The sequence below is a fragment of the Puma concolor genome, chromosome C1 (assembly GCF_028749965.1).
Source record: "Puma concolor isolate L17-30 chromosome C1, mPumCon1.1.hap2, whole genome shotgun sequence".
In the NCBI taxonomy this organism is placed as follows: domain Eukaryota; kingdom Metazoa; phylum Chordata; class Mammalia; order Carnivora; family Felidae; genus Puma; species Puma concolor.
In genome coordinates, this window is record NC_141674.1 from 97,760,669 (window position 1) to 97,778,375 (window position 17,707).

Genomic DNA, 17,707 nt, shown 5'->3' on the forward strand with positions numbered 1-17,707 from the left:
TACTACTTTAATGCTCAGGTTGACTGTATTATGGTCTGTTTCTGCTACCGACCTTTCTCTTCCTATCACTTTCATGTCTCAGCTTCATTCCTTTCTAATCAACTGGAGAAAGTGAGACTAGTATCAAGAGCCTATATGCTACATGCCTGTACCAGCTTACATTCCAACAAAGTCAGTCTTCCTTCAGTTTCAGCAGGAGTCCTGGCCAGGCTACGACATGTGGTTGGTTTTGGGTAGAAAGTTCAAAGAACAGCATCATACCTGCAATGAATGCACACGGGAACATGGTCATCCTCTTGGTAAGAACGCATATCCCAGATGAGCTCAAGAATAGGGTCTATGGATGAAGGCACATCATGGTCTGGCCAATTCCTGTAATGAAACTGGTAGAGAGTTCGAGTTTCCTATAAAAAAAAATAGCCAGAATAAAAGGAGGGTTCAGCGTTAGGACCCCACCTCATTCTAGCACAAGATTACTCTGACCTCCTAAGTAGCATCTCTGTCCTGTTGGCAATTTATGCTGCTTCCTTTCCTATAGGCCTCTGGTGCCCACATGCCTTCTGAGAACAATTAAAAGTGATTTCAGGTCACTGACTATCGGTCTGTCCCTATCTGCCCCACTCACACACAAGAGGAGATAGATATTACAACTGGTGTATTTCAGGTGGGTCACAGGCATGCTGGTATATTAAACCCCTTTGCCTTAGAGAGACTGGGCAGCGTGAGCTCTCAATTCCCAGTCTCTACTCACTGCACAGCCTCTATTCATCCTACAGATATTATCATTTCATATGTGTGCCATCGTGTGTAATAGATTGGGGAGCAGAGATTACACCAAAGGTCTCTTTTGCATATACATCAAAGGCCCAACTACACCCCATTGTCTTATGCCCAGCCTGAGACACATACGTATGTTTTTATTTATTTATTTATTTATTTATTTATTTATTTATTTATTTAGATGTTTATTTTATTTTTGAGAGAGACAGACAGAACATGAGCAGGAGAGGGGCAGAAAGAGAGGGAGACACAGAATCCAAAGCAGGCTCCAGGCTCCGAGCTGTCAGCACAGAACCCGAAGTGGGCCTTGAACCCATGAACCATGAGATCATGACCCTGGCCGAAGTCGGATGCTCAACCGACTAAGCCACCCAGGCACCCCTCATATGTTTTTTTTAATTTATTTATTATTTTTTTTAGTGATTATATATTTTTGAGAGATAGAGAGAGACAGAGCATGAGCAGGGGAAGGGCAGAGAGAGAGGGAGACACAGAATCCAAAGCAGGCTCCAGGCTCTGAGCTGTCAGCACAGAGACCCATTTGGGGCTTGAATACACCAACTGTGAGATCATGACCTGAGGCAAAGTCAGATGCTTAACCCACTGAGCCACCCCAAGCGCCCCACATACATGTTTTTACCTCTGTCTCTGTAGGCTCTTGAGTTTACCACTCCTGTTCTATACTTACACTATTGAACTTGGCTTTTAGAGTCCTGATTATGTAATCAGATTTTCTATTTTCAGCTTCCTAAGAAGTAAATTAAAATAGTAGTTACTTCAAAGACTAATATTCAAAAACTAGTCTCTATAAAGTAGATCCTGGAGCATTTGCTCAGCCGCAATGGAAGCAGCCATCATACTTACACAGGATATGGAGAAAGGGCCAACTTGCAATTGTAGCTCTCCTGGCTCAGTCCAGTAGCGCTCACACTTTTTCTGTTACACAAAACAGAATGTAATGATTTCCCTCCATATATTCTAGTCTCTCCTAGGTAACAAAACCCACTCTCAATGAGGGAGACACAGGTTCTGTGTCCTTCACCTTACGTTAGCAATGTCCTACCCCCTTGGGCTTCGCCCCCAACATCATGGTGGTCTGGAATCTCCAAGGACAGGGAAAACACTAAAGGATATATAAATTACAAACTTCATAGAAGTCTGAAAAAGTAGAAATAGGGATCTGGCATTTTCAGCACAGTAGTCCCCCTCCTCGTTCACAGCTTTGCTTTCCATGGTTACAGTTACCAGTTTCAGCCTTTCGGGTACCTACCGTCTGGGATGTATTGTTGGCAATACCAAGTATTGTAGTAGCCTAACCCTACATCACAAACACCTACGTCATTTCCTTTGTGTCAGCATCTGATCATCTCACATCATCATCAGAAGAAGGGTGAGTACAGTACAATAAGATATTTTGAGAAAGAAAGAGACCACATTCACACAACTTATAGTATATTGCTTCAATTGTCCTATTTTATTATTGTTGTTAACCTCCTAACATGCCTAGTTGACAAGTTAAACTTCACCATAGGTATGTACGTATAGGAAAAAATATGGTGCGTGTACAGTTCGTTACTGTTATTGGTGTCAGGCATTCACTGGGGGTCTTGGAGCATATCCCACGCGAATAAGGAGGGGACTGCTCTATTTCGAAAGGATTAACAGAAATCACCTCTACTAAAACAAAGCGGCACGAGTGAAGTGAAACCCCAAATTCCTTGGTTTTAACTGAACTGTGAATGTCAACAGTAGGTAAAATAGGTGCTCTCCAATGGAAACAAGATGTAAGCTACACACTCAATTTTAAGTTTTCTAATAGCCACGTTCAAAAGTCAAAAATGAAATTGATTTTAATAATATATCTTAGCCCGATCAAAACACATGTAATCCGGATAAAACAGATATTAGATATTTGACATTTCTTATCTCAGTCTTCAGACCCTGGTGTGCATTTTATATTTACAGTACATCTCAATTAATCCACTAAATTTTCATCAGAACATTTAATTTCCATTTAGAGTTCATAAAATGTATAGGTGAAAAAGATTCACGTACCTAAGTTGTTCAAATCATGCTTAAAGTTCTCCAATCACTGAATTGGAAAACTGAGTTTTTAAATTTAAACTCATTAAAATAATAAAATAAAGTTAAATTAAATTAAATAGTTCCTTGGGTACGTTAGCTATGTTTCAACTGCTTGATAGCCACATGCAGCTAGTGGATGTCATGTTGTTGGACAGCACAGGGTTAGAAGTGCTGACTGCCATTTAAGATGCTTGATTAATAAAAATGGGAAGATGAATTGTTACTTTAAAAGCATACCTTCTTTTTACTTAAAAATATAGAGCCTGGGCAAATGGACAAAAGGAGTTCTTAGAGGTAAATAAAAAATACTTGAGAGTCATTAGGCATTCCCAAACTGAAAGCTAGCAAGATGAGATTAATTTTTTTTAATGTTTATTTATTTTTGAGAGAGAGAGACAGAGCGCAAGTGGGGGAGGGGCGGAGAGAGAGGGAGACACAGAATCTGAAGCAGGTTCCAGGCTCTGAGCTGTCAGCACAGAGCCTGACTCAGGGCTCAAACTCACGGACCGTGAGATCATGACCTGAGCCGAAGTCGGACACTTAACTGACTGAGCCACAGAGGCATCCCAGAATAATTTTTATGTAGGAATACTTAAGGCAAGTTCTGCAACCAAGTTTCCCCCTTCTCTTTCCTTTAACTCACCTTCCCCATCTCAAACTCCATGCACGCCATAACAATGATCTGAGGGGATGAAATAAATAGAAACCTGAGCATTGATACAGTTAGAAAAAGCAGTTAACACACGGGTCCCAGAGTCATTGTTTTTTCTGTTTTTTTTTTTCTTGTTATTGAACAAAAAAGAAAACAGAAATCTTGATAAATTTTAAAATATTGCTCCTACCCTTCTTTCTGTCCTTACTTCCCTTTTCTCTATTCAAATCGGTAAATTCTTGTTAACAAATGAGCCTGTCAAGATGAGAACTTTCATTTCCTTGAGTAAAGGTGACTTTGTGATTTTGACAAAAATGTGCCTGAACACTGAAATTCTAGCGACTGACCCAAAAAGGCACTGATTTTAATACAAAGGAAACCTCAGTCACATACCCTGATAACCCTCCTCCCTCCATCTCTAAAAACTAGAGAATATAGTAACAAAAGCATTTCTGCCCTTACCAGGACACTGTATTCCCAAATCATCCTCCAGAAGTCCAGGAGAGTTGTAGACAAAGGTCCCTGGGTGGCTATATAAGCTTTAGGTCCATAAACTCCCTAAAGGGGAACAGAAATTATATGGGATGACTACAGATAATATCCTTTTCTTCTTGTTTAGAATCCCCTCCACCTCTTTCTTAGGTACCTAAAGAAATATGGTCTAGTATCCCGACCCCTTTTAAGGTACCTAGAAAACTATAGAATATGGGGTGTACCTTAATGAAGTTGGCATTGATGTAGTTGGAATCTTCATCCGAGGTTATCAGAGACAGCTCTACTAAGCTATGATCATCTATAATACAAATGATGGACATATTAGAACTAAAAGGACTTAGTCAGAGGACTTACCGTAAGTCAGAAACTAGCACTGTGAATAGTGGCTGTGCAAAAGTGTTTGATGAGTGAGTGAGTGAGTGAGTGAGCAAATGTTCTTTTGTGGTTGTATATAGTACAAACTCATTTGTCAAAGCACTGTACCAGGATTGGGAACAGCAGGCAATGGGTAAAAATTTGACTGAATTTGGGAGAAGGTACAAATTTATAGGGAGAAACAAAAACTTACAGGGCAAGATATCCTTGTATCTGTTTTTCTTGATATTCTTGGGTCTCTCAGCCACAGTTGTAGGATAGGTTTTGTCTGCCTTGTACTTAGTGGATTGTCTTTTCAGCCACTGTAATAAAATTCCAAAAATTAAATCTTCCTAGAGAAAAGAGGTAAGAAGCTCTCTCTGTAGAGACCTTTCCTTCTCTTTTGCCCAAACAGACCGCTTTTGCCCTTGTAGCATCTTCTAGAACTACCTCCAATTCAGGACAGAGCCCCTGAGTATAAGGTCAGCAGACTTCAGTTTGGAGAAGTGAAAAGATCACACTTAACTGCAGCTGAGCCACAAATAGCTAAAACCTAGAGGTGAAACTAGTGAATATTTTAAAAGCCAATGTCTTTTTGAAAACAAACTATATGCTCCACACAAATGTCAAACATTAAAAGTTTACCTTCTCTACGGCTACTACAGGGCTATTTTAAGTAGAAATGGAGCTTAAGCCAAATAAAATCTCTCTCTATATAGCAAAATTTCAAAAGTTTCAGTCCCAGAAGCAGTCTTTTTTTTATATATATATATGACCCAAACTGCAAGCTGACCCCTCAAACAAACAACAATCTTACACAACTGTGAGATCGTGAGCTGAGCTGAAATCAAGAATCGGACGCTTAACTGACTGAGCCACCCAGGCACCCTGAGTGGAAATCTTTTATAGTCTCCCATGTGCCTGTGGCATGTCCTTAGTTAAATTCACAGTCATGAGATCAAGCCCTGCAGAGCCCTCCACACCCAGCGGGGAGCCTGCTTAAGATTCTCTCCCTCTCCTTCTGCCCCTCCACCCCACATGTGCAAGCTCTCAAAAAAAAAAGAAAAAAAATTTTTTTTTTTTTAATTTCCACTCAAGTTACACCAACTTTTTCAGCTGTCTCTGCTCTTATCCACTAAAGAATGCTCACTTTCGGGGCGCCTGGGTGGCACAGTCGGTTGAGCATCCGACTTCAGCTCAGGTCATGATCTTGCGGTCCATGAATTCGAGCCCCGTGTCAGGCTCTGGGCTGATGGCTCAGAGCCTGGAGCCTGCTTCTGATTCTGTGTCTCCTTCTCTCTCTGCCCCTCCCCCCTTCATGCTCTGTCTCTCTCTGTCTCAAAAATAAATAAACGTTAAAAAAAAAAAATTTTAAAAAAGAATGCTCACTTTCAGGCTGCCACTGATTCCAGAGCTGCTGAAAAGATGTCAAGTCCCAGAACTGCTCCTTTTCGAAATCTCCAGAACTGAGCTTGTGCATGACAGTGCCTGTTACACTGTTTCTACTTGTTTTGTTTTGCCTGCTTGTGGAATGTTTTCTAGGGAGAATGCTATAAGCAAAAAGCCCTTTTCTTGGTAAGATGCACCTCTGTTAATTTGGTGAAATGTCACAGATAAAGATTGTGTGTGTGAGACATTGTGTATTTGCGTGCACACATGCGCACGTGCGTTCATCAGCCTGTGCTAGTTTCGCTCCTTCGATTGCCGCCTTCAACAATGGAACAGGATGACTTTTTCTTCCCACTCATTCCTCTTCCGGCAGTCATCCTCCTGGATGACTTAAGGAGACCATGCTCTTTTAGCAAAACATCACATAGGAAATGCCTATGGAATGGCTAATTTGGTAAGTGTGAAAGTTGGGTTTTGTCGTTGTTGTTTTTTGTTTGTTTTTTGTTTTGTTTTGTTTTTAGATATCTTACCTTGAGCTCAGACCACTGTGAAGGCCTTTTTTAATTCCCCTACTCTCCCTACCAGACCCAGGGGCTCGAAACCCCCAACAGAGAACAAAACAGAGCCGAAGTAGGACGGAAGAACTGATCCACCTCACCAGAAAAGGAGGAGCCTTGAGAGTAGACAGCAAAAGGGTATAAAAGAGAACGTATGGGGGGCGCCTGGGTGGCGCAGTCGGTTAAGCGTCCGACTTCAGCCAGGTCACGATCTCGCGGTCCGTGGGTTCGAGCCCCGCGTCGGGCTCTGGGCTGATGGCTCAGAGCCTGGAGCCTGTTTCCGATTCTGTGTCTCCCTCTCTCTCTGCCCCTCCCCCGTTCATGCTCTGTCTCTCTCTGTCCCAAAAATAAATAAACGTTGAAAAAAAAAAATTAAAAAAAAAAAAATAAATAAATAAAAAAAAAAAAAAAGAGAACGTATGGCCATGGGGGTGGGTGGAAGTTGAGGGAGAAAGGGTTGGTCAAAGGCAGAAGGCATTTCTCTGCCAACCGCAACGCTGGGATATGCATTCACAGTAATAAGAGAAATCGGGGGAAAGTTGCTGAGAGAACAAGAAACAGGGCCAGCATCCCTCCTGGGCCCTGATTGGTTGAAACACATGACCAACCAGATTCTGTATAAGCTTGATAAGCTTATAGTAAGTGCATTTGGTTTATGGTCTATACTATCCTTTTCCTTTCAAGACAGGAAAACTGAGGTCCTGGCCGTAAAAGTAGAAATCAGGACGGAGCCATTTTCAGGTACTTCTCATTGACTATTTTAACTAAATTAAATTAACTAAATTATTAGTTAATTAACTAATTTATTAGTTAATTACTAATAAATGGATTAGGGTCACTTCCAAAAGAGAACAGAAAGAGAAAGAAAAAGAAAGCACAAGACCAGAATATCTTTGCCTTGGAGGACTTCCTCACGGTATAGAAGACATAGCATAAGTTACATTTCAGAGCCGGATAAATCAAATCTGCGCCCCCACCCCCCGCTGTGCTAGATGAGAGAGGGGGAATCAGGTTGGGCTGTCTCTCAAGGTAGTTCCCCAATGCCTACAACTACAAGTCAGTATGATCTATTCCAAGCCTCCAATCCGCTCCAGTTCGCCAGCCAAACATGTGGGGATTTGGCTGCTGTCCAATAGTCAGGTAAGTGAGCAGGTAGATAAGCAATAGCCAAAGTGGGGTGAGTAAACCAAGGAGATCAACTTTAGATACTTAAAATGTGAGGCTATGACAAAAAGTGTGATTTAAAAAAAATCCTGGGAATAACTGAAAATGTGGAGTGAGAGGCTGGGTATAGAGTTGAGAGAAATTAGAAGTGATGCGATATATTTATTCTGGTGGTAGTGATGTGGGAAACAAAGACAGAAGGAAATGGTGAATAAAATTAAATTTCCTTATTACCAGCAGCCCATGGACAAATACTCGAGGCGGGCACAGTGGAACATTTCTCTAGAAGCCTCCTACCGTCTTAATGTGCATGCTTTGCTAGAGGGAGAAACAATCTTAACCTGACAATAGCAAGGCCTCCGGGATCCTAGCAGATGAAAATACCTTTGGAAACTTCCCCTTGCCTTTACCTCCCCCAACTCCCAAGTATATAATCAGTCACTCCTCACAATCCCAGGGTAGCTCTTTCTGTCCACGGGCCCTGTCCCCATGCTTTAATAAAATCACTTTTTTGCACCAAAGACATCTCAAGAATTCTTTCTTGGCCATCGGCTCTGGACCCCTACCACCACTCCAAAACCACATCAGTAGTAGCAAAAAAAAAAAAAATTCAACTTAATGTGCACAAAAGTGAAAAAATGCTGATAAGTGTGTTCAAGGGATAGGCTGTTTCACATAAATGAATCATTTTGATGAGGGAGCAGGGGGCGGGCTGAGGACAAAGTGCAAGCTAGTGCACCCACCCCCACCCCCCCCCAGGTGGAACGTGTGTGATATTCCTCAGGCACTCCTGGCTGCCCAAGGACAAAGGAAAGGAAAGACAAATGGCCAACTGATATAGGTCCCAGTCATACAGGACATGGGTCTCCACCAGTTTACAAATATCTTAGTAAATTACAAGAAAAAAGCAATCTTGTCAATACCTTAATCTCCAGAAGACTGTAGACTGTTTCCCGGAGCCCCAACATCACCGTCCCCTCCATAGTGATGTGGGGAACGAAGGCAAGAAGGAAACGGCAAGTAAAATTCAGTGTCCTTATAACCTGCAGCCCATTGGCAAATACCTGAGGCAAATACAGAGCAGAACTTTTCTGCAGGAACCCCCTACCGTCCTAATGTTAATGCCTTAGTGGAGGGAAAACAACCTTAGCGTGACAATAGCAAGGCCTCAGGTATCTTAGGAAAGTCCTTCTTTAGCTTATGAAAGTCCTTCTGGAGGCTTCCCTTGTGACTTCACCTCCCCCAGCTCCATAGTGTTAAACCAGTCATTCTTCACAGCCCCAGCACAGCTCTTTCTGCCCACGGATCCTGTCCCCATGCTTTAATAAAATCACCTTTTTGTCCCAAAGACATCTCAAGAATTCTTTCTTGACTTCGGCTCCAGACCCCAAGAACCCCCCATCACCCCAAAACCTCATCAATTTCAATTCAACACATGTTTGTGCACTGGCTCCTACAGGAGGAACTATGTTCATGAGTGTATTTATTTATATACAAGTAAATATAGAAGTAGGATATATTCAGTTCTAATGTATCCATGCCTTCTCTGGTCTATGATCAGTCTCCAGAAGTTGTTACTATATCAGTCTGACTTCTAGTGTATTCCAAACCAACACTGTCGTGGCCTTTAGAACTGGGTATGTTCTTTCTGTTAGGACTCATTGAATCCTTCATATTTAATAAATATGTCTTTGTATCTGATGAATATAGTATTTACCTTTTCTGCAAATATATCTTATCCCTAAGAGACATAAAATTCACCCCCCCCTTTTTTCTTTTTATGTTTCAAATGGAATCAAGCACTAAAGCAAAATTTTAAATACAGATTTCTTAAATAAAAAAGTAATGGCATATTCATTGAAGAAATTTTAGAATACAGAAAAGTAAAAAAAAATTCTAAAAATCACCTAATATCCCGCTCTACCCAGACTTAATCATTCTTAAGATTTTATATTACATTCCAATGTTTTATCTACCTGTGTAATAAAGACGGGATCACACTGTATATGGGGGTTTTCAACTTGCTCTTTTTACTCATGAATTTGTGTTAAACGTTTTAAATGATGGCAGAGTATTCCATACTATGGAGTGTAATATAAATTACTTAACCTGTTCCTTTATATTATTGCACCTTTAAGTTGCTTCCGATCTTCCTAAACCATCGTTCTAAACAATATTTTTATAGGTAGCCAAAACCTATAAAAATGTCTTTCCTTATTTCCTTCAGATGAATTCTCAGGAGTGGTCAAAGAATTTTCCCACTTAAAATTTTTTTTAATGTTTAATTATTTTTGAGAGACAGAGAGAGAGAGTGCAAGTGGGAGGGGGGCAGAGCGAGAAGGAGACACAGAATCCGAAGCAGGCTCCAGGCTCCAAGCTGTCAGCACAGAGCCTGACGTGGGGCTTGAACCCACGAACTGCAAGATCATGACCTGAGCTGAAGCCGGATGCTTAGCCGACTGAGCCACCCAGGTGCACCCAGAATTTGCCCACTTTAAAGGCTTTTGATCCATATTATCAAATATATACGAGATATGGTATACAAATTTTGCCTCCAGAAAGGTTACAACACCAATGCATATTTCTGAACTTTTTTTTTTTTTAATTTTTTTTTTCAACGTTTATTTATTTTTGTGACAGAGAGACACAGAGCATGAACGGGGGAGGGGCAGAGAGAGAGGGAGACACAGAATCGGAAACAGGCTCCAGGCTCTGAGCCATCAGCCCAGAGCCTGACGCGGGGCTCGAACTCACGGACCGCGAGATCGTGACCTGGCTGAAGTCGGACGCTCAACCGACTGCGCCACCCAGGTGCCCCTGAACTCTGACCAACATTAGGACTATAATGTTTTAAGTATAGATCCATCTGATAGGTTAAATGTTATTGGTTGTATTTTTTTTTTAATGTTCATTTATTTATTTTTGAGAGAGAGAAAGAGGGGTGAGGAGAGACAGAGAGGGAGACAGAATCCCAAGCAGGCTCCATGCTATCGGCACAGAGCCCAATGTGGGGCTCAAACTCACCAACTGTGAGATCATGACCTGAACCAAAATCAAGAGTCAGACATCAACTGACTAAGCCACCCAGATGCCCCTTTACACATGCTTTCTAAATGAAGATGCTTCAACTACCTCCAATGTAGTAAAGGAAAGGTACATCAAAGGAGTTTTAAACAAAGACATGCAGCAAATTGACCAGCATGTGATATATATAACCAAGCCTTGACCCATATTTAATATAATGGCTGGAGTGTACATATCATAAAACCACAATCAGTTGCAGTAACTGGCCAAAGGAAATGCCTATTAACTGTAATCTATCTGATAAAGAATGGGCTAATGGAAGTGGATGGTCCTCATTAAGCCTAAAAGACCAGTAAGATGCCCAACACTGTCACTGTTGTCCCTAGAATTGTCCAGGAAAGAGTGGTGGCCACTCCTGAGGGTTCAGACAAGGAGGTGGCTACCTATAAAAATATTGTCTGAACCATCACAGCTGAGGCCACCAAAATCATTCTGCTCAGCAGGCAACTTTCTGATTATGGTTGGCGTCTCACATAAGTTTTTCTCCAAACTATAGGATATGCTGTCAGTCAATGCAAACTTCTATTCTCACAGTGATTTGTCTCCTTGAAAAATTAATACATTGGCAATCTTGTTTCTGGTGGATTTCTTATGTATGCCTAATCCTGATGATCAACTCTGGGCATAGTAACAAAATTGAATTTTCAGACTTGCAAAACTAAAGCCAAGACACTGGATGGTGGTGATCCAAGGCAGTTCTTAAGTGAGTACGTGACCTCGCTCAATGCACTCTGTGATCCCAACAGTTTGGTAATTGCATTTATTCGACCTTGATGGAATTCATAAAAAGTACTAGAAAAAAAAAATCAAGACCTGGCTACATCCAACAAAATGGATGGATTTTATAAATATAATGTAGAGTGAAAGAAAAAAAGGCCTTTAAAAAAGCCAAATACATATAACACGATTTCATTACATAGAGTTCCAAAACAGGTAAAATTAATCCCTACTGTTCTCTCTCTCTCTCTCTCTCTCTCTATATATATATATATATATACATATATATATATATTAAAGCTATTCAGAAAAACAAAGAAAATAATTCCACAGAGAAAGGCAAATATGATTTCACTTAGATGTGGAATCTTAAAAGACAAAACAACAAACAGCAACGAAAAGAGAAACAGACTCGTAAATATAAAGAGAAACTCGTGGTTGCCAGAGGGGAGGGGAGGAGGGGGATAGGCGAAATAGGTGAAGGGGATAAAAAATAAATAAAAATCATCACCATTTCAGGGCAACACCTACCTCCACTCTGGCAGGGGTTGGCAGTGGGGGGTGAGGGAGATGCGGTCCAGGACACCCAAGGGATTTCTGAGGTGTAGGCAATGTTCTGTTTCTCTATTTGAGCGGAGCTCGTATGGATGCCTGCTTTATCACTAGTTGTTAAATTGCATATGTGTGTTTAAAGTACTTTTCTGTGCATATGTGATAGTCTATCATTTTTTTAAGTTTAAAAGGTTAAGACTAATGCACAAATTGGGGGCACTAGAGTCAGGGATCGGAGGAAGGGCTACTAGCACAGGCTCAACAGATAGCTTTATTTCAAATCCAAGTTCCACCACTTAATGCAGGGCATGACCTGAGGCAAGTTGTTTAACCTCTCTGTTCCTCAGGGTCTACTACTTGCCAAACGTGTGCCAGTGCCGGTCACTGAGGACACCAAGACAAGCGGAACCAAATGTGAGCCTCGCCTTTGTAGAGCTTCAGTCTAATGGGAGAGCAGACATTAATCGAATAAACACACTAATAGATGTCAAATTGAACTATGAAAAATGCTATGAGGCTGGGGGCAAAAAAAGGAACTTAAAAAAAATGACGGTGATGGGGCGCCTGGGTGGCTCAGTCGGTTAAGCGTCCGACTTCAGCTCAGGTCACGATCTCACGGTCCGTGAGTTCGAGCCCCGCGTCGGGCTCTGGGCTGATGGCTCAGAGCCTGGAGCCTGTTTCAGATTCTGTGTCTCCCTCTCTCTCTGCCCCTCCCCCATTCATGCTCTGTCTCTCTCTGTCCCAAAAATAAATAAACGTTGAAAAAAAAAAATTTTAAAAAGAAAAAAATAAAAAAAAAAAAGAAAGTGGATGAACAGAAAAGTTGTATGAGAAAATGCAGGTTGAAAATAACTGTGGAGTATGGAGCTGTGGAATCAGTACATTGTTCACCTAAAACTAATGTAACACCGTGTGTTCGCAATACTTCAATTAAAAAGAAAGAAAGAAAATGAAAAGAATGCTGAATATTTTTGAGGCTCTGAAAATTAACATAACAAAGTCTTATTTTACACTAATTAAATCAGAAGAAAAAAAAAAGCATGCTATGATGCAGTGTACAGGTTAAGAAGTTTTGGAATCACACAAGTTTCAATCCTGGCCTTGCCATTTTATGGGTTAAATGAAGATAATATTTTCCTCTTGGGGTTGTTGTAGTGATTAAGATCATATATGGTAAACCACTTATTGCCTAACATACAGTAGGCAGTCAAAAAGATTTATTTATTTTCTTTTATAGTTACTAAGACTAGGAAGGTGGTAGAGAAGATGATAAATTCAGACTTTGCAAATTAGAAGAGCTCTTTGAAAAATACATTTGGCTATACTTAGCCAATTAGATGCTAATACTCTTTGACCCAGTAATGACACCTTTGTGGATCTAGCCCAGGATATAAACCAAAAGAAGGGGAAAATCACATGGACAAACATACTTGTTGCATGTTATGTCAATAATTATGACAAATTAGAAATAATCTAAATATCCAGTGTATGAAAAAATTAAATTACTTGGGTGCCTACTACATGTCAGGCATTTCATATATTTTCTCCATTTTCTTCACAGCAATTCTGCAATGTGACTATTTATTTGTTCCCACTTTTTAACGACTTTGTTCAAGGTCACACAGCTAACGATAGAACCTGAATTCAAACTAAGGTGTATACGATTCCACAGTTGTTACAAATATAGATGGTGGAGCAGGCCACTTGAACGTGAACCTCTGTTCCACCACTTACTAGCTACCTGGCCCTCAGCAAGTCAGTTGACCTCTCTGTCTCAGTTTCCTCCTCTATGAAATGGAAATAATAACAGTACCTTCCTCAATGGTTTAAATGAGGTGATACATAAAAGTGTTTACAACAATTTCTTTAAGAGCTACAGAAGTATTAGCTATTATTCAGAGTATTATGCTTCCATTACACCATGCTGCATCAGAAGCTGTAAATATAGGTTTTAATTAACAATGATAGTTTTTGTGTAACGTTATGTGAAAATATGAGAATACAAAATTGTATCTATGCTATAATTACAACAATGTAAAAGGCAGTATATAAGTGGACAAGAACTAGGATTTCTACACCAAAAAGACTGTATTTGTTGGGATATTGGTACTATGGTGAATTTATTTTCTTTTAACTTGCAATAATATTGTTTCATAAGAGTAACAACAATAAGGTGTTTTTTTTTTTAATTATGCTTAAGAAATTTTTTAGGGGCTCACACGTGGGTCAGTCGGTTAAGTGTCTGACTCTTGATTTTGGCTCAGGTCATGATCTCACGGTTCATGGAATCGAGCCTTGAGTCCAGCTCTCCGCTAACAGTGCCAGAGCCTGCTTGGGATTCTCTCTGTCCCTCGCTCTCTGCCCCTCCCCCACTCACACACAGCTGGCCCCCTCTCTCTTTCTCTCTCTCTCTCATTCTCTCCTCTCGAAATAAATAAACATTTACAAATATAGAGGAATTATTAAGAATTTAAAAAAAAAGAAATTTTCAGTAGTGTGGCTGCATACTTCTGTCTCTGCTGTGTAGAAACTCTACTAACTGGGGACTTACCCTCAGGCTAGACTCTTTGAGGGGTTCGGTGTTATTGGCTGAAGCAAGACACTTATTGCGCAAGGATTAATTTCCCAGTCTCTGAAATGATAGATCTGGATTCAGTTTCATGTCTATGGCTGAACAGCTGAGTGAGCTTAGGCCAATCACTTAACCTCTCAGAGCCTCAGTTTCCTCCTCTGAGAGGACATTCCTCATCATAGAGAACATAACTATGTCATGTTTTAATGAGTAGTAAATATGATAATGAATATGATGCTTCCTTGACACCCCACCAAGATTATCACAATTAAATATTTCCTAGAGTAATCAGCTGTTTAATGTTTGCCTCTCTAAGACATCCTCTGATGTCTTAGGAGATAAACCCCACCAAAGCATGGAGCACTGCATTGCATAGTGCAGCATCTAGCATAATGCTTTGCACATAGTAAGCGCTCAGTAAACACGTGGATGAATGCATGAAAACCTTATAGGAATGGTCTTGGCAGTTTCCACTACAGAAATGTGATCGGATTTAGTGTTGGCTCAGGAAAAGACTCACACAGCATGGTGTTGGCTTCAGCTGTCATAGCAAGGCTATGTGCTCTGCCCAGAGATACACAGCCAAGGGGGAAGTGTGGACCAAAATCCGAGCCACTGACCTGGCAGGGGGCAGGGGGCACAGATTGTCTACCTGGAACCAGAGATGACTTTCGATAATTCCCACCAAGGAACCACCATTTAGGCTAGCAGTGGCCTTGGGTCACAGAATCAGGGATCCAACCTCAAAAACATCCAATCCTGGGAAACTACATTAAGGGGCTTAAGGTAGGAAGGGGGAAATGACCAGATGAAAAGCCCTTCAATTTAAAGACAGTATTTACCTTGTCGAAGCAAGCAAATAACCCATTCACCACTACCCAACTCCCCCAAAAATGAATGTCTCTGGTATCTCAGCTGAACCTTTAGGTGGGGCTGAGGGCAAGACTCTGTTTTTCCACTGGAGGACATGAGTCAGTGAACAGTGAGGTTCTACTTAATCACCACCCAAAAACAAGGTCCTTAAAACCAAGAGCTAGAAAAGCAAGGAAGTGATTAATATAAAAGTCAGGATAGTGATTATTCCTTGGTCAGGGCAGGGCGGGGGTGGGGGTGGGGATGGGGGTGGGGGGGGTGGGGGTAAGGAACCTGATGGAGAAGCCATATATAGAGGTTTTCCGGGGTCCGAAAATGTTCCATTCCTTGACCTCTGCGGTGGTTGCTTCATAATTATACTGACACATGCTCTATGTAATTTTCTAAATGTGTCTTATATTTTACAATTTCAAACAGCTGGAAAAAAACACAAACTATACAGTGTTTTTAAGCAGGGAAAAATGACCAGATTTGTATTATTAGAAGATCACTTGGCTGCTGAATGGAACATTGATTGAAGGTGGGGCAAGGCTAGAGGCAGAGAAAACAGGAGGTGAGGTGGCTGCTATAACTTGGTGGGAGATTATAAAGACAGGCCAGGACCTCCCCCTTAACCTCCCTCCCTGGTGGCTCCACTTAGAGGGACTCACACTGCCTGGCCAGTGGCACCGAGAGCACATTTTTCACAATGCCACAATATTATCCAAGTTGAGTTGACACAGGGGCTTCTGTCTTAACATAGAATCACTGTCATGATATCTAATCACTCCAAACTTTACAGAGTGTTTTCACATCTGCCCTCCGGAACCAGAATGTTAGCTCCATGAGCACAGAGGCTTTGTCTTGTTCACGGCTATACCCTCAGTGCCTAGAACTGAACTTGATACACGGTGGGTGCTCACTACATATTACGGAATGAAGGAGCGCATTTAATTCTCATTGATATTTAATCATCACGACAACCTGTGAGGACAGGTAGGCTACGAATGATCATCCCCATTTTGGAAGTTAGGAAACAAAGACTTGGGGAAACGAAGGAACAGATCAAAGAGCTGATAATTTGGTGGACAAGAGAATCGTGATTTGATTTCAGGTTTTCTGCTTCAACTCCCTTGTTCTTCCTGCTCCTTCACAGCTGAAGAGCCAAGCCTTCAAGTTCTTAAAGCCCTGAAACACCAGCTGGAAGGAAGTATTCCAAAATACATAATGCCATCAGATATCCTATGTCATCGGACGTGCTGGGTACAGGATGAGCGAGGCCTGCCCAGGGCTCAACACCCATCACCACAGTCCCCTCAGAGGAGATGCAGGGTTCCCCTGGCAGATCAGATCCAGTCGGCCCTAGGCCAGCTGGCACCTGTATTTCCCCACATCCCTCACTTGTCTCTGCTCCTCATCCCATTCTACCCCTCCACGCAAGAGAAGCTTCCAAAGACCCTGTTATTTAACAGCAAAGACACGCGTTCTCATTTTTCTCCTTAGAAGAAAAGGAAAAGAAACAATAAAGAAATATGGCAGCAGGCAGTTTCGGTGCTCCTCAAGAGCCTTTGTCACCCGAGTGGGATTCCGTGGGGAGGCTAAAAACATAATGCTCCATGAGAAGTTAATCTTGGTTTCTTTCCTCTTAATGTTAATTAAAAGTAGTCATTTGAAGCAAAAACCACAACTCGGATACCTAGGGACTCCAGATGTTCAATTAATAGGAATGTTTATACACCTGGAATTATGTATGTCCTCCGTGGGAATCTTGGTCAAACTCCAAGAACCAGCAAACACAGTATTTAAAACAGGGTTTTGGACAGAATACTTAAAACACACAAACCGCTCAAAAAGTCAAACTTTTAGGTCACCTTCCTCCCTTCTTCCCCTGCTGCAAGGCCTGATACTCACTTTATCCCAAGAGCAGTGTGGTCTAGGAGAGTTGGACCATCCTAGTCAGTTAAACAGTCTGTGTAACCACTCTGAGAGTGTCACACGTAGGACTCACCAGAAATTCATTGGCAAACTCCTCTTTGTTAGATTTCTTGTTTTGGGCCTCATCCAGGAACTTCTGCAGAATTTCTCTTTGGTCCATGCTGCAGGGCAAGAGAAACTGTCTACCAGTGGGTTAAGAGAGGGCATGTCAAGTGGATGTCATGGCCGAGATACCACCAAGAAGCCACTGCTGCCTCCAGAGCAGAGCATGTTGAAGGCTGTGGTTAACTGACTTCATCACAAGCCCTAGAGGAAATTAGTACGCAACCAGCCTCTGTGGTCACACAACAAAGCCATCATCACTCCAGGGCCCTAGCGCCTTCCTTCTCGAGGAAGGAACCTGGTTACAGTTCAAGTGCTAACAAACAAGAGGCTAACCAGAGCATAACACATGGCCTGCTTAGCTCTGACACCGTTCCACTCCATCATCTTTAAGTCAAATTCACCCTTTTTCTTGCT

General features: G+C 41.5%; 1 protein-coding gene and 1 long non-coding RNA gene across 3 annotated transcripts in view; one reads left to right on the forward strand and one right to left on the reverse strand.

Moving 5' to 3' along the window:
• LOC147578262 (uncharacterized) overlaps positions 1–7,997 on the forward strand; it is a 53,524-nt gene extending 45,527 nt beyond the window's left edge. The window contains exons 3-4 of the long non-coding RNA XR_015255000.1: positions 6,341–6,450; positions 7,717–7,997. This is a non-coding gene — a long non-coding RNA (uncharacterized LOC147578262). The remainder of the gene's footprint in view (positions 1–6,340; positions 6,451–7,716) is intronic.
• Positions 1–17,498, reverse strand: part of PTPN22 (protein tyrosine phosphatase non-receptor type 22) — a 60,272-nt gene extending 42,774 nt beyond the window's left edge. Inside the window, exons 1-8 of one of the 2 annotated variants that reach the window (XM_025933921.2) lie at positions 17,262–17,497; positions 4,581–4,689; positions 4,234–4,310; positions 3,980–4,075; positions 3,509–3,547; positions 1,645–1,716; positions 1,469–1,528; positions 262–404 (exon numbers count right to left, since the gene is read on the reverse strand). In XM_025933921.2, coding sequence (XP_025789706.1) covers positions 262–404; positions 1,469–1,528; positions 1,645–1,716; positions 3,509–3,547; positions 3,980–4,075; positions 4,234–4,310; positions 4,581–4,689; positions 17,262–17,348 — 683 coding nt within the window. In that variant the 5' untranslated portion in view covers positions 17,349–17,497. Of the gene's footprint in view, positions 1–261; positions 405–1,468; positions 1,529–1,644; positions 1,717–3,508; positions 3,548–3,979; positions 4,076–4,233; positions 4,311–4,580; positions 4,690–17,261 lie in introns of both variants that reach the window. The other variant, XM_086717875.1, reaches the window with a different exon arrangement.
• Positions 17,499–17,707: the final 209 nt, after the last annotated feature.